Source organism: Lithobates pipiens, unplaced genomic scaffold (genome assembly GCF_037356315.1).
Source record: "Lithobates pipiens isolate NorthernLeopardFrog02 unplaced genomic scaffold, aLitPip1_a1.2 Scaffold_30, whole genome shotgun sequence".
NCBI lineage: Eukaryota > Metazoa > Chordata > Amphibia > Anura > Ranidae > Lithobates > Lithobates pipiens.
In genome coordinates this window covers 19964722-19991166 of record NW_027507791.1, presented here as the reverse complement: position 1 = coordinate 19991166, position 26445 = coordinate 19964722, and the positions used below count along the sequence as shown (strand labels likewise).

Below are 26445 nucleotides of genomic sequence, written 5' to 3'. Positions count from 1 at the left end.
CTTCACACAAAAGTCGAAAGTACAAACATGCATGCTCGGAATCAATTCTCACCAAACACAAAATTGGCAGAAGGGGGCCCCTCAAAGGGTGGTGCTCAAGAGCTGAAATGCTTCATAGTACGTCACTACGTTCTTGTTTGTGGCACGACAATTTGTCCAACGTTAGTGTGCAGGACAAGATCCTGGCACACGCCCTTTTGACAAAAATCAGATGCTCGGTTGGCCAACAATCGATCCGTGGGTACCAGACTTAAATCTTTCGGAGGGCAAGTGGTTGAGATAAAAGTATTCTTATCCTTCAAACTTTGCAGCCACATAAATATTCATAATAACATACAGTATCTAAAACTAGCAACATTAACGCAACATAAAAATTGTGTTTACCGTTCCGAGGCGGATATGCCTTCCGGAAGCACTGGTGATTGGTCGAGCAGTGCTTGCGGTTCGGGGGGTCCTGATCGCCTGTTCCATAGTGCCAGGGCGACCAGACTGCGTACCGGGTCGAATAAAGCCTGTCAAAGGCCTGCCGGATTGGGTGACTGGTCTAGGAAAAAAAATAAAATAAATAAAAAACGTCCACCAACATTAATAATAAGAAAAGTTGCATCGGTCATTTCCAAAGACACTTCCAAGAAAAGGATTATTGATGAGAAGGCTAAAGTGTCACACTTGTATGAGCGCTGGAAAGCATTGGAGGTAACAAGAAAACTTCTTACCTGACCGCTGGACTTGGTCCCTCGATTTTTCTTGCCGTTGCCTGTCTGAGGCTGGTCCCAGGACCTGTAAATAATTCATTTCATTTGTTCACTGCAGCTGTATAAATCTGTTCACTGAAGAGATATGCGTCCTGAGTGGCCTCTAAATTATAAATGCAGAGCAATATTACTAGCCCTCAGGTAAAGAAGCAGAATTTCTAGCTTTTTGATGCTGCAAACTGCAACTAAATGCAAGTCCGTCAGGATAGAAATATAGCGGTTGACATTGTCAACTAATATCTAAAAGTGCAGACTTCAGACCATGCTTGCTATAGAATTGGCACTGGAGTGCTTAAAAACGGAACTTGCCCCTTTTGAGTGGAGCTCTGCTTGAAAGTGTAAATCAGGGGTGTCCAAACTTTTCTCAAAGAGGGCCAGATTTGATGAAGTGAACATGTGTAAGGGCCGACCATTTTGCCTGACATTCTTTGAACCATTAAAATTTCGGTCTAATTCGGTCGTTTGAGCACGAATACACCGCCCAACAAGAATTCTCTTGCCTTTGTCACGCTCGTTCCCGACACACAGACGAATGCTCTGCTCTTTAGGGGTACCGTTAATTCTTAATGGTACCCCACACATTGGAAAATGTGGGGTACTTTTGGTGCAGTGCAATTAACAAAAAAAAAAAAAAGCTCAGGACTTTTCCCCTGAATTTTTGTGGGTAGGGAAGCCCATTTAAATGAATGGGCTGCCCTACACACAGCACGCAGTCACACAGATGTGAACCAAGGGCTTGTTGGAGGGACAGTAAAACCACATGGTTAAGCTGTTTTTACCACCCCCAACTTCTCCTCCTTTAGCTGCAGAGGGAGCAGCTGGGGGTGTACACATGCTGTGGCTGCAGCTGGAGGTATACCCAGGGGTGCACTGGGGCTGCACTTCAACTACCCCACAACTGTGTGGATTGCACAGTTGCGGTATAGTGATGCTGCATTTACGGGCTTAAAACTAGAGGTCGACCGATATATCGGCCGATATTTGCCGTTTTTTAAATAATCGGCATCGGCCGATTGTTCTGATAAAAAGCCGATTTAGAACTACAGCGGGACTTTGAAATGACTTCTGTAAGAAGTCAGTGTGAGTTGCCTGAGTCGTCATAGCAACACTTTCCTCCTCTCTGGGCAGACTGCCAAGAAAAGAACTAAATGATACAATGTTTACACTTCAATGAATGAAGTCATCTCAGTGTGTAGAAGTTCCCAGTTTAACCATTTAAAGACTAAATCTTTTCTGACACTTGTTGCTTACAAGTAAAAATCCTGTATTTTCTGCCAGAAAATCACTTAGACCCCCCAAAAATTATATATATTTTTTTAGCAGAGATCCTAGGGAATAAAATAGCGGTTGTTGCAATATTTTATGTCACACGGCATTTGCACAGAGGTCTTTCAAATGCATTTTTTTGGGGAAAAAAAAGACACTATTTAAAAATAAAATAAAAACAGTAAAGTTAGCCCATTTTTTTTTTTTCGTCCAAAAGTTTTGACTACCTTTTTTTTATTTAATACATACACTTTAGCGGCTCTTTACCATCATTTTAGCGGTGCTATTTGGCTGCTAGTGGGGCACATATAACCCAGCTAGCGGCCAAGGAAGAGGTTAAATGCGCCCATGAAGCACTGCTGCCAAATCGCATTGCATGCGCTTCGGCAGTGGTGCCCATTCATATCAATGGGCAGGAGTGGTGGAGGAGCGGTATACACCACTCCAAACGTGCTGCTTGCAGGACTTTTTTTTAAGATCCTGCCAGCGCATCGCCTCAGTGTGAAAGCACTCTGTCTTTCACACAGACTGCAGGGGAGACATTTTGCAGGCACTTTACAGGTGCTATTTTTAGCCCAAAAGCGCCTGAAAAACGCCCCAATGGGAAAGGTGTGTTAGATCAAGGGGGATTAAAAAAAAATAAATAAATAAAATAAAATCGGCCTAACATATCGGCCCAAAAAAATCGGCATCATATATCGGCTATCGGCCGCCATGATTTCTAAATATCGGCATCGGCCAGAGAAAAACCCATATCGGTCGACCTCTACTTAAAACAGGCGGTGAGGAGGCAACATAATGCCTCTTTACCACCTCTGAAAAGTGATCTGTGTATGGATTGCTTTTCAGAGGAGCAGCAGTCCTGGCTGCCATCACACACAAGCCCTACAAAAGCTGTTCTGATGGTACAAGAATAGGGGGGGGGGGGGGGGTCCGGATTAAAAGTAACACACATACATACAGACACATGCACGTACACACATACAGACACATGCATACACGTACATACAGACATATTCATACATACACACACATACAGACACATGAATAAAGCCCTTTTAAAATAAATCAAGCCTGTAGCACAGTACTCTACCTTTCCAGCTTCCTCATTCAGCCGGGTATTGCACTGTAGTGGGAAGCAGAGAGCACAGCACACTCCCCTGCACTTTACTTTCACTTTTGAAGCCGACGGAGCTTCTCACAGTCTGGGGTTTGAGCTCATCTGACAGCCCTGATACCGCGGCACACCAGGCGGGCCATACAAATCCGGGCCGCGATTGGCTCACAGGCAGGACTTTTGCCACCCCTCCCCCGTGCTCACGTGCATGCCTTGGTCCTGCGTGCATACGTAAATGGTGATGGCACCACATGTGAGATAATGAACGTCAGAGCGAGAGCAATCATTCTAGCACCAGACCTCCTGTGTAACTCTAAACTGTTAACCTGTAAAGGCATTTAAAGCATTGCCTACGGTGATGTAGTTTGTCTCCCTTCCACGAGCATGCGCAATGTTAAAGGGTGACATGTTAAATATCTATTTACTCTGTGTAACACAGCCTTCATATTTTACCAAAAATCTGGCATTATATTTGGTTTATGAGCATGAATGGCTAGTTCACACCACAAAAATGCACTACAAATATGTTCCGGGTGAGTTTTTACTTACAGTTCACATCACATGCAGTTCTAGTAAGTTTTGCTGTGTTCCAGTACAGTAAAAATGCAGCATGTTCTACAGTGCCTTGAAAAAGTATTCATATCCTTTGAAATTTTCCACACTTTGTCACGTTACAACCAAAAACATAAATTTTAATGAGATTTTATGTGATAGACCAACACAATGTGGCATATAATTGTGAAGTGGAAGGAAAATCATAAATGGTTTTCCCTTTTTTTTTTTTTTTTTTATTTTTTTTACAAACAAATATGTGAAAATTGTAGGGTAAATTTGCATGGCGCCCCCCTGAGTCAATACTTTGTAGAACCGCCTTTCACTGCAATTACAGCTCCAAGTCTTTTTGGGGGTGCCTCTACCAGCTTTGCACATCTAGAGAGGGACATTTTTGCTGGCAAAGTCAATTTTTCCTATTAACAAGCTGGTGCTTGGTTGCTCTGATGCGCCGAGCAACCAATCACCAGCTTATCAATAGGAAAAGTTAACTTTGACAACTCCCGCTCCCCTGTCCAGTGCTGTGCTCTGCTGTAAGTCTCTCTGCATCCTAAATCAGTGAAAGGGTCATTTCATTTGTTTTAATGCTAATAATATATATTTATTATAAAATGTTTGGGGGTTCTAAGTAATTTTCCACAAAAGAATGCATACAGTCAGGGTACATGACCCTGCTGGACGCACGCGGCCGTTACCAACTTACGTGCGACTTGTGCAATAGAGTTTTCATCCAGTGTCATTTCAGCAATTCCTTCCTGGTCAACATCAATCTCATCCACGTAAACCATTTCGGTCAGGGCCCGGGTCTTCAGACTCCATGCTGCCTGCAGGAAAGCACAGGGAACACAATGAGAGAAATATCCCGCCAGGTCAGCACTGAATGAACCAATGAAAGGATCCAGGCTGCTGACAGAAGGAAATTGAGACTCCATTTGGACATGCTGCCACATGATAAACTCTTTTTTTGATTTATATATTCAAAGACACCAATGAATCAATGCCCACTAAAAAAAGGTTTCTTCCAGTATGTTTCCAGTCACTTACAGTGGATATAAATGTCTACACACCCTTGTTAAAATGTCAGGTTTCTGTGATGAAAAAAAATAAATAAGACAAAGATAAATAATTTCAGAACTTCCGACACCCTCTTATAACTGGGGTTGTAGCTGCATTCAGAATTAAGCTATCACATTCAAACTCACGTTAAATAGGAGTCAGTACACACCTGCCATAATTTAAAGTGCCTCTGATTAATCCCAAATAAAGTTCAGCTGTTCTAGTAGGTCTTTCCTGACATTTTCTTAGTTGCACCCTACAGCAAAAGCCATACTGCAGAGAGCTTCTAAGGCATCAGAGGGATCTCATTGTTAGAAGAAAGGTACAAAAGAATTTCCAGTGCATTAGATATACCATGAAAACACATTGAAGACAGTCATCAAGTGGAGAAAATATGGCACAACGGTGACATTACCAAGAACTGGACTTCCCTCCAAAATTTATTAAAAGGTGAGATGAAAACTGGTCAGGGAGGCTGCCAAGAAGCCTACAGCAACATTAAAGGAGCTGCAAGAATATCTGGCAAGTACTGGCTGTGTGGTACATGTGACAACAATCTCCCGTATTCTTTATACCGTATTTGCCGGTGTATAAGGCGACCCGGCATATAAGACGACCCCCTAATCTTACAGGACAAGAATGATTTTAAATCTGTACTTACCGTATAAGACGACCCGGCTTTCGAGGCTTCCGAGGCTTCATATTTCTTCCTTTTTCCTGCATTTGCTGGAGCCAATCACAGCGAGCGATGTATTCTATTAATGAATACAAAGCCTGCTTGGATTGGCAGAGGCTGTAACATCATCAGCCCGCGCCGCTCTGACTCTCCAAGCCAATCAGAGCAGGCTACAGAGTAGCCTGCTCGGATTGGCAGAGGTCGTTACTCCAATCCGAGCAGGCTTTGTATTCATTTGAATACATCGCTCACCAGGATTGGCTCAGCGGTATATACTGTATGTACCCGAAGCTACATACAGTATTACCGAACACCCAGCCGGCATCCGAGGAGCTGACCCGGCGTATAAGACGACCCCTGCTTTTTGGCCAATTTTTTTACGTGTAAAAGGTCGTCTTATACGCCGGAAAATACGGTATGTCTATGGGGTGGAGTGGAAAGACAAAAGTCTTTTCTTATGAAGATAAAACATCGAAGTCCAGCTAAATCTTGCAAAAACACATCTGAACCCTCCCAAAGCATGTGGAAAAATGTGTTGTTATTGTCTGGTGAAACAAAAGTTTAACTTTTTGTCCACAATTCCAAAAGATATGTTTGGCGCAAAAATAAATGAAAAATTGAGTAAGCTGCGCTAAATCATAAACCCACATAAAATTCAATGAAGTAAAAAGCATTAGACAAAATTTCAATAAATAATGTGCAAAGTTAGGCCTATTACCCCCAGTCCTAAAGAATAAGGGTTATAGGATAATTGATCACAGTGAACAATGAAAAAAGAAAAAAGAAAAAAATATATAAAAACAAAAATAGTGAACACCCAATGTGTAATTATATAAACATTTAAATTCCAACAGAGTCCAACATAGATGAAATCGTCAAATCTTCTACTGTGTAGCAAATGCTTGATCCACCACCATACAGCCAAAATTGCTTCTTACCAGAATTTCATGACCCCCCACTACAGAGGGTCACCAACAGCATGTAACAATAGATATCTCTCACTTCAGAAGGGTCTCGGCTGTTCTCCTCCCTCCACCGATATCATGACCAGGTTGTCAAACAAGTATCTTTAGTTATCTCCCATATATTAGGTCATATGTGCCAATTCCATGCAAAAGAAATGAAGCTCTAATAGTGTAAAACCTTTTAATATAACTCAAATATAAAAACAAAAATGCACTTACAAAGCACAAAGGAAAGATCAGCCTCAAGTCCGATGCGCCGGCCGGACGCAAAACGGACAAACTCGTCGTTCCTGGGTACAATTCCTCCGTAAGGGGTGACATCAGCGCATCGCTCAGCCCTACGTGTTTCACAAAAAATTGCGTCATCCAATGGCGCAAAAATAACACTGCACATCACCAAAAGAACTCCACACCCACCATGAAGCATGGTGGTGGCAGCATCATGCTTTGGGGCTGTTTGTCTTAAACTGGAACAGGGGCCTTAGTCAAGGTAGAGGAAATGATGAACAGTTCCAAATACCAGTCAATATTGGCACAAAACTTTCAGGCTTCTGCTAGAAAGCTGAACATGAAGAGGAACGTCATCTTTCAGCATGAGAACAACCCAAAGCATACATCTAAAATCAACAAAAGGAATGGCTTCACCAGAAGAAGATTAACGTTTTGGAATGGCCCAGCCAGAGCCCAGACCTGAATCCAATTGAAAATCTGTGGGGTCATCTGAAGAGCGCTGTGCACAGGAGATGCCCTCGCAATCTGACAGATTTGGGGTGTTTTTGCAAAGAGTGGCAAAATATTGCCAAGTCAAGATGTGCCATGCTGATAGACTCATACCCAAAAAGACTGGACTAAGAAGGCTTAAGGCTTCAAGCCTGACAGCATGGGCATGTGGTCACCCCTTCTCTAAAAAGGGGATGTGTAAAGGTCCCTTTAAGAAAATTTCAAATGGGCTGGGGAAAACATGGTCACATGACAATTGGGAATTTCCCGTGTCATGTGACCCCCCTGGGAATGTTCTGGAAAAGGGGCTCATTATATATAGGACCCTTTCACAGGAGTATTCCTGCCAGTGTTCAGCTAGTCAGTGTTGGTGCAACCAGCTCCTCAGAAGGGTTATAATCTATAATACTTTTTGGTTGCAGCCAACCTGACTATGAAATCTCTAATGAGGCAAAAGCTGGAGCGAGCAGGGAACAGCGGAGGGGGAAGACTGGCTCAGGAGGTGCCAGACACGCCAGCATGGCCCGCCGTCACGCCTGCCCGTTACCCCCGGAGAGAGAAGGTGGTAACATGGTGCGGCAGGAGGAGACAGCTACTAAAATGGGGCGGAGAGTCAGCTTAAGGAAAAAGAAAAAAAAAGGAGGGTTCGGTCCCAAACGCCACCCAGAGGCAGTGACAGGCAGGCGGGAGGAGCGACATCAAGAAGGACAGAGGCGGTGTCAGAGGTAGGAGGTTTGGAGCTGCAAGCCCTGCCCATCGCTTCACTAATGCAACACGAAGCTCCAGGCTGTGCAAGTGTTACAGACATCCTGCTGCAGTCCACTGGAGGCAACAGAGAGCAGCAAAATGCTGCTTCAGCTCTATTCAATGCTCCTGCGCCACCTGGTGGTATAGGCAAGTTAGCAAATACACTTAACATTATGGAATCTATCAATAGATTGGCTAACAGTATTAATACACCAGTAAATGACAGCAGTAATTATGGAAGTGTCTGGTCTAATGTAGGAAGAAATACTGTCAGTAAAAGCAATATAGGCAATAGTAATAGTTTTCCTTTAGAAACAGCTAATGTTAATCCTCTAATTTTGTTACTGGCTGAGATTAATAGGTTTAGCTCATCAGTCCCTGGGGCATGTTTTAAAGAAACGTTGCCATGTGAGAGCTCGCCGTTAGGTTACCACCTTTCTCCTCAGACCAAACATAAAATCAGGAAGGGTCAATTTATGGACATTTTGCCCTTACTTCCATCTGCAAAGGAATATATCAACAAAGCTGACAAAAAAAAAAATTAAAATCTGATGAAAAATCTGAGGATGATAGGAGAAGGCCGGTGACGAGGTCTTTTAGCTTCAGTCATTTGCCATATACGCTAGTGTATTAGGTGAAAAACACCCGAATATTGCAGTGGGCTTTTTCAACATATGGAACATGTGCTAGAGGCCTACAAGAGTTTTGGAGGACTAGGATGGTTCCAACATGATGAAACATTTAGATAAAAGCCATCAATATATCCATCACTAAAATGGGGTGATAAAGGACCTTGGGTTGTGGCTTAGCCTTATAGTGCCACAGAAAACAGGTCACACCAGGCAACTCACACTGTTCAGGACCCCACCTTTTATTCAGGGGTTTCAAAAGGAATACAATTTTCGAGGCAGCCACAATCTACAGTGTCCCCTTATAAAAGAGGATGGGGGGGGGGGGGTTTGCAAATACAAGCAAATAGCAGGTCCATTTAGCTCCCCCCATTTGCACAATTTAGAATTTTTCCATTAGGCATCATACCCAAGAAGGTAAATTCCTTTTGCCTAACACACCACTTATTCCCTAAGGGTATCCCCTTAAATGATGAAATAGATGCTAGCATGTCATCCTTATCTTATTACATGTTTGAGGATGCTATTCAGCAGATCAGGAGATTTGGTAAGGGTGCGCTGCTCGCTAAAGCGGACATAAAGGCTGCTTTTAGGCTACTACCTATTGATCCATTGGCTTTCAATTCCATTGGGGGGTATGTATTTTCAAGGCAACTATTATTTCCATATGTGCCTCCCTATGGGATGTTCCATATCCTGTGCCTATTTAGAAAAATTTTCGTCCTTTCTCCAATGGGTAGTTGCTTTCGAAGCTGGTTATTAAGGTATATTACAATACCTTGATAACTTCTTATTCATTGGCCCGGCGCAGTCCCCTATTTGTTTATTTATGCTCCAGCTGCTTAGTGGAGTTTCTCAGCACTTGGTATTCCATTATCTAGTAAAAAAAAAACGTTTTTCCATCCTCATGCATAGAATTATTAGGCATCAAGATAGACACTGGGGGTTATTTACAAAAGGCAAATCCACTTTGCAAGTGCACTTGAAAAAGCAGTCGCTCTAAATCTAAGGGGTAGATCTGAAAGGAGGCGAAGCTCTGCTGATTTTATCATCCAATCATGTGCAAGCTAAAATGCTGTTTTTTATTTTCCCTCGCATGTCCCCCTCGGATCTACAGCAACTTTACTTTCAAGTGCACTTGCAGTGCAAAGTGGATTTTCCTTTAATAACCCCCATTGAGTCATTTGAATTTGTTACTTAAAGCGGAGGTCCACCCTAAAGTGAAGCTTCTGCTCATTGGAACCCTCCCCCCCCTCTGGCGCTACAATTGGCACCTTTCAGGGGGAAGGGGGCTGCAGGTACCTGTACAGTACAGGTATCTGCACCCACTTCCGGCGTAGATTCTGCAGAAGCCACGCCCCCTTTCGCAGAATCTACGCCCCTTTCCGAAGGTCCCCCGCTGCCTGCTGGGAAACACACGGATCCCAGAGACAGCGGGGACCATCCTTATTGCGCAGCGCGACTCGCGCATGCGCAGTAGGGAACCGGGAAATGAAGCCGCAAGGCTCCACTTCCTGATTCCCATAGCAAAGATGGCGGCGGCAGCACCCGAGAGACGATCGAGAGATCGGCTTCAGGGGTGACGACATCGCGGGCGCGCTGGGCGGGTAAGTGTCATTATTTTAAAAGTCAGCAGCTGCAGTATTTGTAGCTGCTGGCTTTTAAAAAAATGAAAAACGGTGGACTCCCGCTTTAAAACCCCCGATTTCTGTATTCGTTAAAAGAGTTTTATTAAAAGAACTACAATCGCTATTAGGACTATTGTCCTTTGCGACAAGAATCATGTCTGTTGGCAGGATATTCTCACGCCGCTTGGATTTAGCTATGTCAGGCATGAAATCTCGGTTTTCACACATCAGATGAACAGATGACCTCAAAGAGGACCTGGTAATTTGGTTTAAATTCTTTGAGAGATTATATATTATATAGTTCAGATAATACAAGGAGTTATATATGCTGTGAATTGCTCATCAGCTAAATCAATGCAGGTGGTCAAATTACTTAGATACTTAAGCAGGCCATACATGGTCGAATTTCAAACTAAATTTTCTTTTCAAAATCAGAAAGTTTGTTTATTTTTTTTTGTGATCCGATGATGCCACCATTGATTTTGGAAATTCAGCCGACCAAGCCTTCAATTTCACCTCATGTTGCTACTATAGAAAATTTTCGTGGCCGGGAATCTTTTCTCTCCGTAAATTTTCTTTTCTTGCACATGCGCATTTTCTTTTCTTATTACATTTCTCGCACGATTCTCCCATCATTATGATTAGAAAATCGTTTGTTTTTTAAAAAACTTCCAACATGTCAGATTTCACAAATTTCATTGCCGCACGGAAATTGGCCGTTGCTGCAGCTCACTAATGGTGTGAAATTCTTATGAAAATTATTATATATGATTTTCGAAAAAGAAAATTCTTTCAAAATTCGAACCGTGTATGGCTGGCATTAGGCGTTTCTTTGCCTTAAAATGTAATATTTGGATAAATGCCAAACATGCTCCAGAGAAGGAGAACCAAAATTGCGGATGCCATGTCTTGAATTCAGACAAGGAAGGTTGCGCGTGTCCAGAACATCCTTGAGCCTAATTCAGAAGTTCTGGCAAATTCTATAAGACATTCAGTTGGACATTACATGGGCGGAATATTCAGCCACAGGGCACAGGAAGACCAACTTTGCTAGTGAAGTTGACATACAATTTGGATTCTCCTTCAGAAGCTTCTATGTAGTTTAATGCAGTCAGATTTATCTCATAGTCGCATCGCCAAAATCCTGGCGGAGGTATCATTTTTCTTTAAGTTAATAAACTTACCTCCATTAACAACATTCTTTTATATCCAGAGGGCTCTTAAAGGATATAAGAGTCATTATTTTCCAGATAATAGGAGACCTATTTTGATTCAGCTACCTGTGTTCAACTACTCATTCGGTGTGTTCCTCAGTTTCTTTGTGGCTGTGCTAGCGGGAGTCCACCGGGACTCCGCGTTTTTTTTTTTTTTTTTTAAAAGCCAGCAGCTACAAATACTGCAGCTGCTGACTTTTAAAATAGTGACACTTACCTGTCCAGCGCGCCCGCGATGTCGGCACCCGAAGCCGATCTCTAGATCGTCTCAAGTGCTGCCGCCGCCATCTTGGGTATGGGAATCAGGAAATGGAGCCTTTCGGCTTCATTTCCTGGTTCCCTACTGCGCATGCGCGAGTCGCGCTGTGCAATAAGGACGGTCCCCGCTGCCTCTGGGATCTGTGTGTTTCCCAGCAGGCAGCAGGGCACTTGCGGAAAGGGGCGGGCACTTGCGGAAAGGGGCGTAATCTACGCCCCTTTCCGCAGAGAGCTATCCCGGAAGTGGGTGCAGAATACCTGTACTGTACAGGTATCTGCACCCCCCTCCCCCCTGAAAGGTGCCAATTGTGGCGCCGGAGGGGGGGAGGGTTCCGATGAGCGGAGGTCCACTTTAGGGTGGACCTCCGCTTTAATGCTACTTTTGTTCTAGCCTTTTTTGGCGCTCTCCGAATATCTGAACTTATACTAAAAAACAAGAAGATGGTTTTGGGTTTACTGAAAGATCATGTGATTGTCTCCGGAGACAGGGATACGATAAAGGTATTTGGATCTCCCTATGCCACTGTAGCAATCAGTGAACAGATATCTAGCAGTTAGGCCATTTGGTGAAGGAGTCCGATTCACTCAGATAGGACCCCTCTCACCAGGGGTCAGTTCAATTTCGGTGGTACCGTATAGTTAACTGGTATTAAACAGTCAAGAATAAAAATTATTTAGGATATTACAAAGAAAAAAAAAAAACGCAAATTTTACAAAGAGAAAAGTTTTTACATTATATCTTAACGATTAGAACATTAAACCACTTGTCGACTGCCGTACGCAGATATACATTGGCACAATGGCAGTGGTGGGCAAATGGGCATACCTGTGCGTCCCCTTTGATGGGGCTAGTGGGCGCACGCACGCCATGTACAGTGTGACCGTTCTCATGGGACCCAATGTCCGCCTGTGTACCCGTGAGCATGTCACGGAGCCGCAGAGTTAGTGCCTATGTAAACAAGGTATTTCCCCGTTCTGCCTTGTGACACGACAGATCTACTGCTCCCTGTAATCAGGAGCAGTTATCGCTGTCATGTGAGTGGAAGCCCATCCCCCCACCATTAGAATCACTCCCTAGGACACACTTCACCCCCTAGTGTTTAACCTAATCTAGAAAAAGGATGTCAATTTTGTTTGGGTGCAACGTGGCAGGACCGTGCAATTGTCAGTTAAAGCGATGCAGTGCCAGGTATGTGACTGTGTTGTATTCAGCGAGGGTCGGTGCGGCCTACATTCCCACGAGTGCTGTAACCAAATCAAAAAGGTACTTCAACAAAAAGTATTAGTTTAAGGGTGTGCACACTTATGCAACCATATTATTTTATTTTTATTTTTTACTTTCCTCTACCTAAAAGATTTCAGTTTGTTGCTCAAATGAGTTGTACAGTTTATAGGTCACATTAAAAAGGAAGAAAAAAAAAATCTGAAATGATTTATCTTTGTCTCATTTTTTTACATCACAGAAACCTGACATTTTTACAGGGGTGTGTAGACTTGTTATATCCACTGTACATTGGTAGTTGGTAGTACTGAAGTCAGCTTTTCCTGATCACCCTGCACCGCTATCCTGAACTTGCTGTTGGAAAGTAACAGCCTCTCACAGAAAGGTCACCTTTGTTGAGACTACATGTCCCGTCATCCCTAGGCCATCTAAAAGTGCATATGTCCCTCGTCCCTAGTGATACAATTAGCGTGGCGTTAAAGAGTCGTGCAGGGTTAATCCCTGCTCCATTCAGCTGCAGGGCTCCAAGGAGGAAAGTGGCAGGGTCTACATTCCTTTAAACGCAAGTATCTCACCAAAAAATTAAATTTTTGTTGCAGGGGATGCCCAAGATTTGACTTGTATCTTAGTGCAGACTTTTTTTTATTCGCAATTTTTTTCCCCTTATTCTTACCCAAGCCCGATCTGATCTAGGGATGTGAGGGAGAACAGTGGCCCTCAATGCTGTCTCCCTCCTCACTGGGAAGATTGATAGCAGCAGGAGCCATTGGCTCCCACTCTTGTCAATCAACTCCAGTAACTAGGGTGCAGGGGAGGTTCTGGGACTTCCTCAGTAGCTCAAAACCTGGGGAGATTTGCATGTTTTCATTACCACAGAGATTGACGGAAACGAAAAGAAAATTTCTTGCTCAAATGGAAAAAAAAATAAAAATAAAAACACACACGTAAATATATGAATAAATGAATGTAAAAATAAAGTAACTACAAATAATCATAAATATATACACATTATAAATATATAAACTAGATCAATATGTAATAATAATTAACCCCCAACCTTAAAATATATTTAAATATTATATAATAATAATCCAAACAAAAAAAAAAAACACATTATTAATAATGTACATTTTTTATGTGTTGTGCTCCCTTTTATACTACTTTAATCAATAAATCCAAGCTTCTATGGAATGTATAGCTCCTCTACAATAAAAGAGAATGTTTATTCTTTCATGAAAATACATTATACACATTGTATTTGCTGTCATTCAAGGTTATCCTGGAAATGTATTTCCACTACATTTGTAACAAGTGGATTGAAGGCTGCCTTCTCTGATTCAAGAACTTCTAATTGTTTTTTTACGTCGTTCTGTTGTATAAAACTCAGAAAAGCTGAAGAGCTCCATTCTTCTTGAATAAAGAACATCTTGACTTTTGAAATCTCAACAAACTTGGATTTGCTTGCAACATGATTGGATAATTCAAGTAAAAAATAATTTAAAATTGTCGCTCATTTTTTGTTTAAAGCGCAGAAAATATAAAATATCAAATAGCACCAAAAAAATTTAAAAAATAAATAAAAACCTCTATTTGTGGGAAAAAAGGGACATCGGTTTTGTTTGGGTACAGTGTCGCACGACCGTGCAATTGTCAGTTAAAGCGATGCAGTGCACTATCACAAAAAAATGGCCTGGTCATTATGTGGGTAAATCCTTCTGGGGCTCAAGTGGTTAAATTTATCTTGATAAGTAATTTTGACGGTCATTATCTGTAAAATTCTGGACCGATATTGGGCAGCCCAGTAGTGTAGTGGTTAGCACTCTCACCTAGCAGTAAGAAGGGTCACTGGTTTGAATCCCAACCATGACACTACTTGCCTGGAGTTTGCATGTTCTCCCTGTGCCTTTGTGGGTTTCCTCCGGGTACTCCGGTTTCCTCCCACAATCCAAAGACATGCAGGTAGGTTGATTAGATTCTGTTCAAAATTGACCCTAGTGTGTGAATGGGGATCTTGGATTGTGGGCTCCTTAAGGGTAGGGACCGATGTGGGTTTGCAATGTACAGTGTACAAGGATAGGGACAGTTGTGGACACTCAATCAGGTTGAACTGGATGGACTGGTGTCTTTATTCAACCTTATTAACTATGATATTAATATCTTTTTTTAAATGTATTTTGGTAGGTTGGTAGGGTGCCGACATGGCGGGAGCGCCCTGGACAGGTAAGTGTCCTTATTTTAAAAGTCAGCATCTGCCAACTTTATTTATTTATTTTTAATTGGCGGAAATCCGCTGTAATTGAAAAAAATAAAAAATAAGAACAACGCATTTTTGTTTATTTATTTGCTAAATGTTATAACAAAAACGATCTTTCTTGATACATTTAGTGCCAGTTCACACTGAGGCAGTACGACTTGCAGCGCGACTGCCTCAGGCGACCTGCACACGACAGCTGTGGCGACTTGCAAAACGACTTCTCTATAGAAGTCACTGCAAGTCGCCTCAAGTCGCCCCCAAAGTCGTACAGGAACCTTTTTCTAAGTCGGGGTGACTTGTGTTGCTCGACCAGAACAGGTTCAGAACGGTTCCATTGTACAGAATGGGACGCGACTTGTCAGGTGGCTAAGTCGCCTGACAAGTCGTCCCAGTGTGAACCGGCACTTAGGCCAACATGTATTCGGCTACATTTCTTTTGCGAAAATAACTCAGAGTTTGCCGCCCGCTCCGATTCCTCCTGCCTCCCTATTGGCTGCAGCCAGGGGCCAATGAAGAGCCAGGACAAGTGCACCATACTACATGTAGTCCTGAAAGACTAAGGAGGGAGGGAGGTTATTTTTTGTATGTATGTATGTATGTATGTATGTATGTATGGTTACCAACATGTGGTGAAAATTTCATGTCAATAGAAACTTTAGAAATAAATTTACCTAAAAAAATGGTGACGTGTTCAATACTTGTTTTTCCCGCTGTACATAAAATTCCCAGATGCTGTGCAACAATTATATCAAACACAGGGAGGTTGATTTAAAATGCTACACTTTCACCAGTGGGTGCACTGACATCATTGCAAGTAGGGCTGCAACGATTAATCGATATTATCGATAATGAAAATCGTTGTCAACGTTGTCATTATCGATTAGTTGGTCCACACCTTCCGCCTGTCTGTTAGTTGAAAAAAATGAAATAAATCCTCTCCTCCTATGTCATCCGTCCTCGGCGGCGCTCTCTGTGACCAGGCACGCACTCGCCGCTGCACGTCCACGGCGCGCCTCTCCTCCTCGCTGATGTCACGTGACATTCACACAGATCTCAGCTCCATCCGCTGCTGTCTCGAGGGAACAGAGAGGGCAAGAATCTGTGAGGAGGTCACTGAGCCGAGCTGCACACAGAGTGTGAAAAAAGGTAGCAGCTATCAGCTAAAAGTTGTACCCAACACACACACACACCAACCATTCAGTGCCCCATCATTTGCTTTCCTGGGAGGGAGAGGGGGGGGGGGAATAGAGCCACATTGGTGCTTCTGCAGGGGGGGGGATAATAGTGCCCCATTGGTGTTTTTCGGGGGGGGGGGGGGGAATAGTGCTTCATCATTGGTGTCCCTGGGAGTAGCGCCTCCCGGGGACACCAATGATGGGGCACTATCCCCCCCCCCCGGCTGAAACACCAATGTGGCACTATTATTCCCCCCCCCCCCCCGGCTGAAACACCAATGTGGCTCTATTATTCCCCCCCCCCCAGAAACACCAATGTGGGAGGAATAACGCCCCATCATTGGTGTCAGTGGGGGGGAATAGTGCCCCATCATTGGTGTCAGGGGGGGGGGAATAGTGCCCCGTCATTGGTGTCAGTGGGGGGGGGAATTGTGCCCCGTCATTGATGTCAGTGGGGGGGGGGAATAGTGCCCCGTCATTGGTGTCAGTGGGGGGGGGGGAATAGTGCCCCGTCATTGGTGTCAGTGGGGGGGGGGGGGAAAATAGTGCCCCGTCATTGGTGTCAGTGGGGGGGGGGGGGAAATAGTGCCCCGTCATTGGTGTCAGTGGGGGGGGGGGAATAGCGCCCCGTCATTGGTGTCAGTGGGGGGGGGGGGAATAGCGCCCCGTCATTGGTGTCAGTGGGGGGGGGGAATAGCGCCCCGTCATTGGTGTCAGTGGGGGGGGGGGAATAGCGCCCCGTCATTGGTGTCAGTGGGGGGGGAATAGCGCCCCGTCATTGGTGTCAGTGGGGGGGGAATAGCGCCCCGTCATTGGTGTCAGTGGGGGGGGGAATAGCGCCCCGTCATTGGTGTCAGTGGGGGGGGGGAATAGCGCCCCGTCATTGGTGTCAGTGGGGGGGGGGAAATAGCGCCCCGTCATTGGTGTCAGTGGGAGGAATAGCGCCCCATCATTGGTGTCCGTGGTAGGAATATAGCGCCCCATCCATGGTGTCCGTGGTAGGAATAGCGCCCCATCATTGGTGTCAGTGGGAGGAATAGCGCCCCATCATTGGTGTCCGTGGGAGGAATATAGCGCCCCATCCATGGTGTCCATGGTAGGAATAGCGCCCCGTCATTGGTGTCAGTGGGAGGAATAGCGCCCCATCATTGGTGTCAGTGGGAGGAATAGCGCCCCATCATTGGTGTCCGTGGTAGGAATATAGCGCCCCATCCATGGTGTCCATGGTAGGAATAGCACCCCGTCATTGGTGTCCATGGTAGGGATAGCGCCCCATCCATGGTGTCCATGGTAGGAATAGCACCCCGTCATTGGTGTCAGTGGGAGGAATAGTGCCCCGTCATTGGTGTCCCTGGGAGGAATAGTGCCCCATCATTGGTGTCCCAGTTTTTTCATTATTACTTTTTAAATAAACGAAAAAATTGAACATTACGTTTTTTTGTGATTTTATCCGATTAATCGAAAAAAATAATCGGCCGATTAATCGATTATGAAAATAATCGTTAGTTGCAGCCCTAATTGCAAGACTCCGCCCTATGCGTGTTTTGTCTCAAATGGGGGGGGGGGGGCTTCCTGGGAAAGGGGAAGTAGTCTGATCCAGACAGTAATCCAGGATTTGTGCTAAAGCACTGTATGGCCTCTGTGAATGTGGGATCCTAAGCTCTGGTAAGCAGTTCTGTGTGGATGGAATATTTTGCTCACACACTCCTCTATCACAACTGAAGTTTCCATGTGAACAGTCTTAATTTCAACTCCTTTAGTAAATCTTCACAATCACATCTACACATCACTAACAGAGCTACTATCAGCTAACTAGATCTATCTACAGTCTACAGAGAATTTACAGCCAGTACCTGGATCAGATGGTTAGAACTTTTCTCCTTCGGAAGCATTTGAAGAAAATGGGAAAGATTGGACCAAGGCATAAAAGAACCAACAATTTCATAACAACTGCTGTGTCAGGAAGAGAAAAAAAGTTATGTTTGTTTAGTTTTTAACTGTTCTGTAGCCTGTAGAATAGATGTCTGTGCACCTCCACACCAAATGGTCACAAGTAGCATCAGAGATTGGACCTTAATAACCAATTACAGGCTGGGAAGACAGCGTCTTGAAACACCCCCCGCATTTTCATTTAAAGAGGAGGTAAGTGTCCATGGATGTTTTTTTTAGCTATAGGTAAACATTCTCCATTTAGGAGATATTTATTATATATGCCACCAATGACGTCATCTGCACATGTGCTCTGAATGAACGGCCACCCGTGCCGTTTCTTCAGAGCCCTATGCTGTGACCGGCGGCTGCTGCGTGCAGGCGCCGCGGGAGTGACGTCACACAGCCAGAGTCTGCGGACTCGGAAGGAAGATGGGCGAGGATTGATACGACCTCTAGTGGTGACAAGGGCATCATTTTTTTTGGGGGGGGGGAGGGGGGATATCTAGTTTTCACAGGTTTCCACTTGGATAGTCTAGGTCAGTGATGGCGAACCTTGGCAGCCCAGATGTTTTGGAACTACATTTCCCATGATGCTCAGCTACACTGAAAAGTGCTTGAGCATCATGGGAAATGTAGTTCCAAAACATCTGGGGTGCCAAGGTTCGCCATCACTGGTCTAGGTGATCCAAGCAGAAGTTCTCCTCTCCCCCCCCCCCCCCCCCCCCGCAGTCTTCTGGGACACGTCACAGGTGCCAGAAGACTGCCAAACCATTCAGGGAGCACAGAGTAACTCGCGCATGTTCGGTGCGCAGCCAGCTGTGGAGAAATGGAGCAAGTGGAGAAGTGGAGTGACGAGGGAGAGGAGCAAGGAGTTCAGGCGGCCACATCAATGGATCCTGGGACAGGCGAGTGTGTGTTTATTAAAAAAGTCAGCAGCTAAAATAAAGTGTAGCTGCTGACTTTTAATAAAGGCAAAAAAAGCTGGAGTGCCGTTTTAAGTTCTAAATTAAATCAACCTAAATAACATCACATTCATGTGCGCACCTTAACGTGCACTGCGTTGAGCATGGCCATTTATTTTTCATGGGCTCACAATAGATCATGGGCCAAAAAATAATCACCGACTTCCTTTTTCACCAATGTACTGTCAGGCACCACCAGTGCTTTAATGCATGTGTCCTGGTCAGGTGCTTTATGTTTTTTAATTATTTTTTTTGTGTGTACATCTGTGCACATTGGGGTGCCATTATTAAAGAATGGCAATGCACCCCAAAGCACATCCCCAATGTACTGCATGATAGCAAGAACAAGCATGACTGCGCTCTTAACCTTTTCCACTAGACGTTTAAGTTCAGAGCGCCGTACCGCCGATTAGCAAATGAGTTCTCTCTGTGCTCACGGGGCTGTTGAGCTGCATGCTAAATGCTTCATTGGAACATCTATGTGTTCCCAGCCAGAGAAGCAGGAAGGTGACTCAAGCAGAAAGCAGCATCTCCCCAAATATCCCATGTACAGTCTACATTTTCTCTGCTCTGTGCATCCTGGCAACACTCCTTCAATGTCATCTCTCAAGGTCAGAGCATAAATGCTGCACATAAAGAAATTCACAAAAAGGGAAGGCTACAGTTCTATTGCGATATATAATAATTAGAGAATCAAACATTCGATGGAGAATATAGTAAAAGACAGCTGCAGTATTCTCAAAGGGAGGATGCTCCCATTTATCGCCCAAAATAAGGACAGATCTGAACTCACCTGTGAATTAGGCTCCGCTCATACAAAGGGTCCAAGCGGGTCCATTTTGCAGTAGGACCAGATCGGACCCCCCCCCCCCCCCCCCATTCACCCCTATGGACCTACAGTATCTCACAAAAGTGAGTACACCCCTCACATTTTAGTCAATATTTTATTCTATCTTTTCATGTGACAACACTGAAGAAATGACACTTGTCTGCAATGTAAAGTAGTGAGTGTACAGCTTGTATAACAGTGTACATTTGCCGTCCCCTCAAAATAACTCAACACACAGCCATTAATGTCTAAACCGCTGGCAACAAAAATTAGCCATTTTCCCTCCCCGTTGTGTCATGTGACTCAGTGTTACAAGGTCTCAGGTGTGAATGGGGAGCAGGTGTGTTAAATTTGGTGTTTTTGCTCTCACTCTCTCATACTGGTCACTGGAAGTTCAACATGGCACCTTATGGCAAAGGACTCTCTGAGGATCTGAAAAAAAGAATTGTTGCTCTACATAAAGCTGGCCTATGCTATAAGAAGATTGCCAAAACAGGCCTCGCCATGGTCGACCAAAGCAGTTGAGTGCACGTGCTCAGCATCATATCCAGAGGTCAGGGGCGTTGCTAGGTGGCAAAAAGACCAGGGGCTTCAGCCTGAAGTCCGATGCTGGCACCGGGGGGCGCGGGGGATCCAGGGTGGTCGTGGCACGGGGTTTTTTGGCTGGGCGAGCTCACTTGCTGGTTGCTGCCTGGGGCTTACCAGTAGTAACATTGACCATTACACTGACCTCACCTACATGACCCTACATACACTGACCTACCTGACATGCATACACCTACCTAACATACACTGACATACCTGACATGCATACACCTTCCCAACATACATAAACTGACCTCACCTACATACACTGACCTACATACACTGACCTCCCCTAACATACATACACTGACCTCACCAACATACATTGACCTACCTAACATACATACAATGACCTAACATACATACATACATACACTGACCTACCTAACATATACACTGACCTATAATACATACATACACTGACCTACCTAACTTACATACACTGACCTCACCTACATACACTGACCTATCTGACATGCATACACCGACCTCACCTACATACATTGACCTAACTAAACATACACCTACCTAACATACACTGACCTACCTGACATGCATACAATTACACCTACCTAACATGCTGACCTTGCCACTGAGATCTTCACTCTGCCATCCGCCCCCAGCGCAGTCACTGACAGATCTCACCCGACCGCTCCTCCGCTGCCATGATGATCTTTCCGAGATCCGAGCGGGGATCTCAGTGAAGTGGTGTGGCGCAGTGGCGGCATTGCAATTCCTGCCTTCTGGAGCCTGCAGTGCCTATGATGGATGTCACACATCCCGCCATTGGACCAGTGAGACGTCCATCATAGCTCCAGAAGGCGTGACCTGCTAGGTTACTCAGCGGATCAGATCGGTCCCCACTCGGCAGCGGCCGGTGGTGCTCGGGGCTAACAATTTGATGGCGTCTTACCGAGATTCGGGGCTTTTCTGGGACCCATTCAGGGCTCCAGCCCCCCCTAGCCACCCCCTGCCGATGCCCCTGCCAGAGGTTGTCTTTGGGAAATAGACATAGGAGTGCTGCCAGCATTGCTGCAAAGGTCCAGCGGCAACCAGTGAAGCTCTGGTGAACTTCATGCCCAAGAGGGTTAAGGCATTGACATTTTGGGCCCAATTTGTACATTTTCACTTTGGGGTGTACTCTCTTTTGTGAGATACTGTAGGTCCATTTACACTCACCTACCTCCAGTCTAATCCAGTCCAAAAAAAAAAAACACAACCCCACACACAGGAAGGGGATCCTTCCTCCTCTGCCTAGGCAGATTAGAGGGCAGTCTGGTATAAACACACAGTCTCTCTGCATCCGACCACCCATAGAGCACAGCAGGCTGGATCCATGTTCACTCTGCATAAACTGAGCAGACACAGTCATCTGACCAGATCACTCATCCATTGGTCATCATCCACCATCTGATCAGATTAGTCATCAGAGCGATCATCCAACAGCTCTGCTCTGATCATTAGGGAATCAGTAGACAGGTCCCCTGCTGAAGGGGGCCCTAGGCCTGATTCACACCTATTCAGGATGCAGTTGATGCATTTTCCCGATGCCTTTTTTGTTTCACACACATTTCTGATGAGTTTTTTTTGGAGGTGTCTTGTCATGCAGGAGAAGCCAACAAAAAAAAAAAAAACACAAAAAACACAAACACAAGCACTGCATTTTTATTTTTTTATGCGTTCTTGATGCATTTCTGCAGAGTTTCCAATGAAGTCTATGAAACTAAAAACACAAACTGGCTGCAGGGGAAAAAAGTCCCTGACCCTTTCCAAAAAATGCACTGGTGGAAAACACAGATGTAAACGTGACCCATAGGAAACCATGTTAAATGGACTTTAGTGCATCTCTGCAAAACTGAAAACGCACAGGTGTAAACCGCGTCTAAGGACCCTTTCACACTGGCAGGGTCTGCCAGATCAGCGGGGGATCTCTCTGCTGATCCCCCTGAGCAGGTGGATGACTAGTCCGTGTCAGCTCTGCTTATGCAGAGCAGACGCAGACAGCCTGCTGGTCGCTATGGGGCTGTCAGATGGAAACGGACCATCTGTGTTTCCATCCAGAGGTCATCCAATCCGATCCGCAGCTGGTTGGTTGTACACTGCAAAGCACAATCCTCCACACTGCACAACCCTCCACAGCGCAAAGCTCTACAGACCTCCATGCTGCACAGCGCAAAGCAGCACAAGCCTCCGCGCTGCACAGCACAAAGCCGCACAACCCTCCACGCTGCACAGAGCAAAGCCGCACAACCCTCCACGCTGCACAAGCCTCCACGCTGCACAGAGCAAAGCCGCACAAGCCTCCGCGCTGCACAGAGCAAAGCTGCACAACCCTCCACGCTGCACAGAGCAAAGCCGCACAAGCCTCCGCGCTGCACAGAGCAAAGCCGCACAACCCTCCACGCTGCACAGAGCAAAGCCGCACAAGCCTCCGCGCTGCACAGAGCAAAGCCGCACAAGCCTCCGCGCTGCACAGAGCAAAGCAGCACAAGCCTCCGCGCTGCACAGAGCAAAGCAGCACAAGCCTCCGCGCTGCACAGAGCAAAGCTGCACAACCCTCCATGCTGCACAACGCAACCTTCCAGGCCAAAGAAGAAAAACTGTCACAATTGCGCATGTCAAGCGGCTGGATGGGGCACCAGTTGCTCTGGGAGGAGGTTTACTAAGTTTCCTCAGTCATTTGATGCTCATGCAAGCAACACAAAAGCCCACAATGCCTGTGATTGCACTGTGAGACTGTTTTGGTGCCTTTAATTTTGAACATATAAAAGGCAATGTGGCTCCAACATGCAGTAAAAATGGCACATGTCCATTGTCTCTGCCGTCTTGCTGCTTTGAATGGGCGGCGTTAGTACCCTTTCACACTGTGCCACCTAGGGCGTCAGTGGTAAAGCTAAAAATAGTGCTGCTTTACCGTCTCTTTAGCAGCGCTATTCGGCCACTTGCGGGGCAGTTTTAACCCCCCGCTAGTGGCCAAAAAGGGGTAAATCCACCTATAGCAGCGCTGCCCTATTGATTTCAATAGAGAGGAGTGGCGAGTTCACCGCTACAAAGAACCTGCTGGCAGGACTTTTTCTGACGTCCTGCCAGTGCAACGCTCCAGTGTGAAAACCCGAGGGAGCTGAATGGAGCAGCAGTTTTAGGGCGGTTTGCAGGTGCTATTTTTAACGCCATAGCGCCTGCAAAATGCCTCAGTGTAAAAGGGAGTCTTAAAGTGGTATTAAAGCCAAAACTAAAAATGTAATATGTTGCAGCTTACCAATCATTAGATGTGGTGGCTGCATCTGTTTTCTTTTTTTTTGGGCCGTCTTTCACTCTGTTCTCACCTGGTGACCGGCCAGTAACAAACCTCCTGTATCAAAGCACCCCCACTCTGGATAGCGGAGCACAGGGGGCACTTTTGGACAGCAGCATTGTCAACCTGTGGGAGGGAAGTGTTAGATGTACTAGCAGATTTAGATACACTAACAAATTGAAGCCAAACTCCAGCTCATACTTTGTAATTGGTCACAGCAGAGGTTTTTTTCCTTTTAGGATAAAGGTTTTACATAAATAAATAAAAGCTGATCATGGTTAGCACCCGTCAGTGATAAATGGTTTGTCTCAACATTCTAACCGCTACACTTGCAAGGAATGCTTGTTCTGTTGAAAATCAACAGACTTGCTAGCTGGATCACCGGGCAAAGGAGGGAAAGCCTAAAATAGAAAACGAATGCAGCCATCACATCCAAGAATTGGGAGGCTGCAATATAATAAAAGTTTTTGGGTTTAATACGGCTTTGACGCATCGAAGGTGAACACACTGAGAGGCCAAAATCTGAACAGGCCCTGAAAATTAAAAAAACAAATAATAAAATTGCACGGTATCGCAACTTACTGCGCCAAGAAGTGTGAATGCGGCATTAGTTCTGTATCACCGACACAGAACAAGCATGCAGCAAGTGAAAATGAGACTTTATCATCTCTAAACTCGTTCTGGCTCTGTGACTATCATAGTCAGCATTTTCAGAAGGAGAAGACAGAAATTGACTTTTGGTCACCTGAGCCAACTCTCCCAGAACACCCCTATCAATGAAGGTCCCTGTTAGTTGCATTTAAAGGAGAACTCCAGCTTTAAATAAATTGTCCAGAAGTAGTAAAAATATAAAAAAGCAGCTTTGAATGCAATACTCACCTTTAATTCAGTGGTGCCCCTGCAAAATATCACGTTATACACCAGCTGGCACTTCTCCTTCACGCTGAATGACAGCCTGGCCTTGTTCAGCCTCTTACAATTGAGCCTAGACTGCCAGGGACTTGCCCCCCTAGGGGTATAGTAGCACTAGGTCTACAAATACATGTACTATAGCAGTGATGGCGAACCTTGGCACTCCAGATGTTTTGGAACTACATTTCCCATGATGCTCGTGCACTCTGCAGTGTAGTTGAGCATCATGGGAAATGTAGTTCCAAAACATCTGGGGTGCCAAGGTTCGCCATCACTGCACTATAGGATCAGTCGTTATCAACCCTGCCCTCAGGGCCCACTAACAGGCCAGGTTTTAAAGTGGTTGTAAACCCTTACAAACCACTTTGACCTACAGGTAAGCCTAGATTAAGGCTTACCTGTAGGTCCAAGAAATATCTCCCAAACCTATACGGTTTAGGCGATATTTGCCCGAAGACGGGCACCGCTATCTACGGCGCATGCGCCGCAGACAGTGGCGCGCAGGCGCACTGAGCGGGGCATCGCCGATGACGGCAATGCCGCGAGTCTCGTCTCCCGTGCGCATGCGCGGGAGTGACGTCATTGCTGCTCTGGCGAATCACAGCGCCGGAGCAGTGAGACCCACGGAGACCCGCCAAGAAGATGGATGCTCGGAACTACAGGGGACAGCGGTGACTTCGCTGGCTCCTGTGTCAGGTAAGTGACACATAATGGGCTACTATGCGATGCATAGTAGTCCATTATGCTTTGCCTTTACAGGGAATGAAAGAGGAAGTAAACCCATCAGGGTTTACTTCCTCTTTATGTATTACCTTGGGGAGATGCAGACTAGAATACTGCAATCACGGAGCAGCAAATGATATCACCTGTGATGTATTTCAGTTATCTTGCAAACCTGGCCTGTTATTGGGTCCTGAGGACAGGGTTGATGGCCATTGCTATAGATGGCACATGGTGTGCATAGAGGGCTTGGTATAGCTGGAATATGGGGTGAATATAGGACTTGGTATATATGGGTTGTATATAGGACTTGAGAGATATATACATACATTTACACACACACACACACACACACACACAGTTAAAAGTTGACAATGTCACAAATATTATATTGTCACAAACTCTGCTGCCTCAGTTTTTTTATGATGTCAATTTTCATATACTCCAGAACATTATGAAGAGTGATCAGATGAATTGCAAAGTCCCTCTTTGCCATGAACATAAACTTCATACCATAAAAGAATATTTCTACTGCATTTGTGAAGAAGGCTTCAGGGCGCTCAAGAAAGTCCAGCAAGCGCCAGGACCGTCTCCTACAATTGATTCAGCTGTGGGATCGGGGCACCACCAGGGCACAGCTTGCTCAGGAATGGCAGCAGGCAGGTGTGAGGACATCGGCAGATTCGGCACACACAGTGAGAAGACTTTTGGAGGATGGTCTGGTGTCAAGAAGGGCAGCAAAGAAGCCACTTCTCTCCATGAAAAACATCCGGGATAGGCTGATATTCTGCAAAAGGTACAGAGATTGGACTTCTGAGGACTGGGGGAAAGTCATTTTCTCTGATGAATCCTCTTTCTGTTTGGGGTATCCAGAAAAAACCTTGTCCAGAGAAGAAAAGGTGAGCGCTACCATCAGACCCCTTTCACACTGGAGGCATTTTTCAGGTGCTTTAGCACTAAAAATAGCACCTGAAAA

At 45.2% G+C, this 26445-nt stretch overlaps 1 protein-coding gene across 2 annotated transcripts in view; it reads right to left on the bottom strand.

The window, feature by feature from the left end:
* Positions 1–26445, bottom strand: part of TTC8 (tetratricopeptide repeat domain 8) — an 86549-nt gene that overhangs the window by 54011 nt on the left and 6093 nt on the right. Inside the window, exons 2-5 of one of the 2 annotated variants that reach the window (XM_077463742.1) lie at positions 18088–18114; positions 4394–4514; positions 717–780; positions 385–544 (exon numbers count right to left, since the gene is read on the bottom strand). In XM_077463742.1, coding sequence (XP_077319868.1) covers positions 385–544; positions 717–780; positions 4394–4514; positions 18088–18114 — 372 coding nt within the window. The remainder of the gene's footprint in view (positions 1–384; positions 545–716; positions 781–4393; positions 4515–18087; positions 18115–26445) is intronic. The other variant, XM_077463743.1, reaches the window with a different exon arrangement.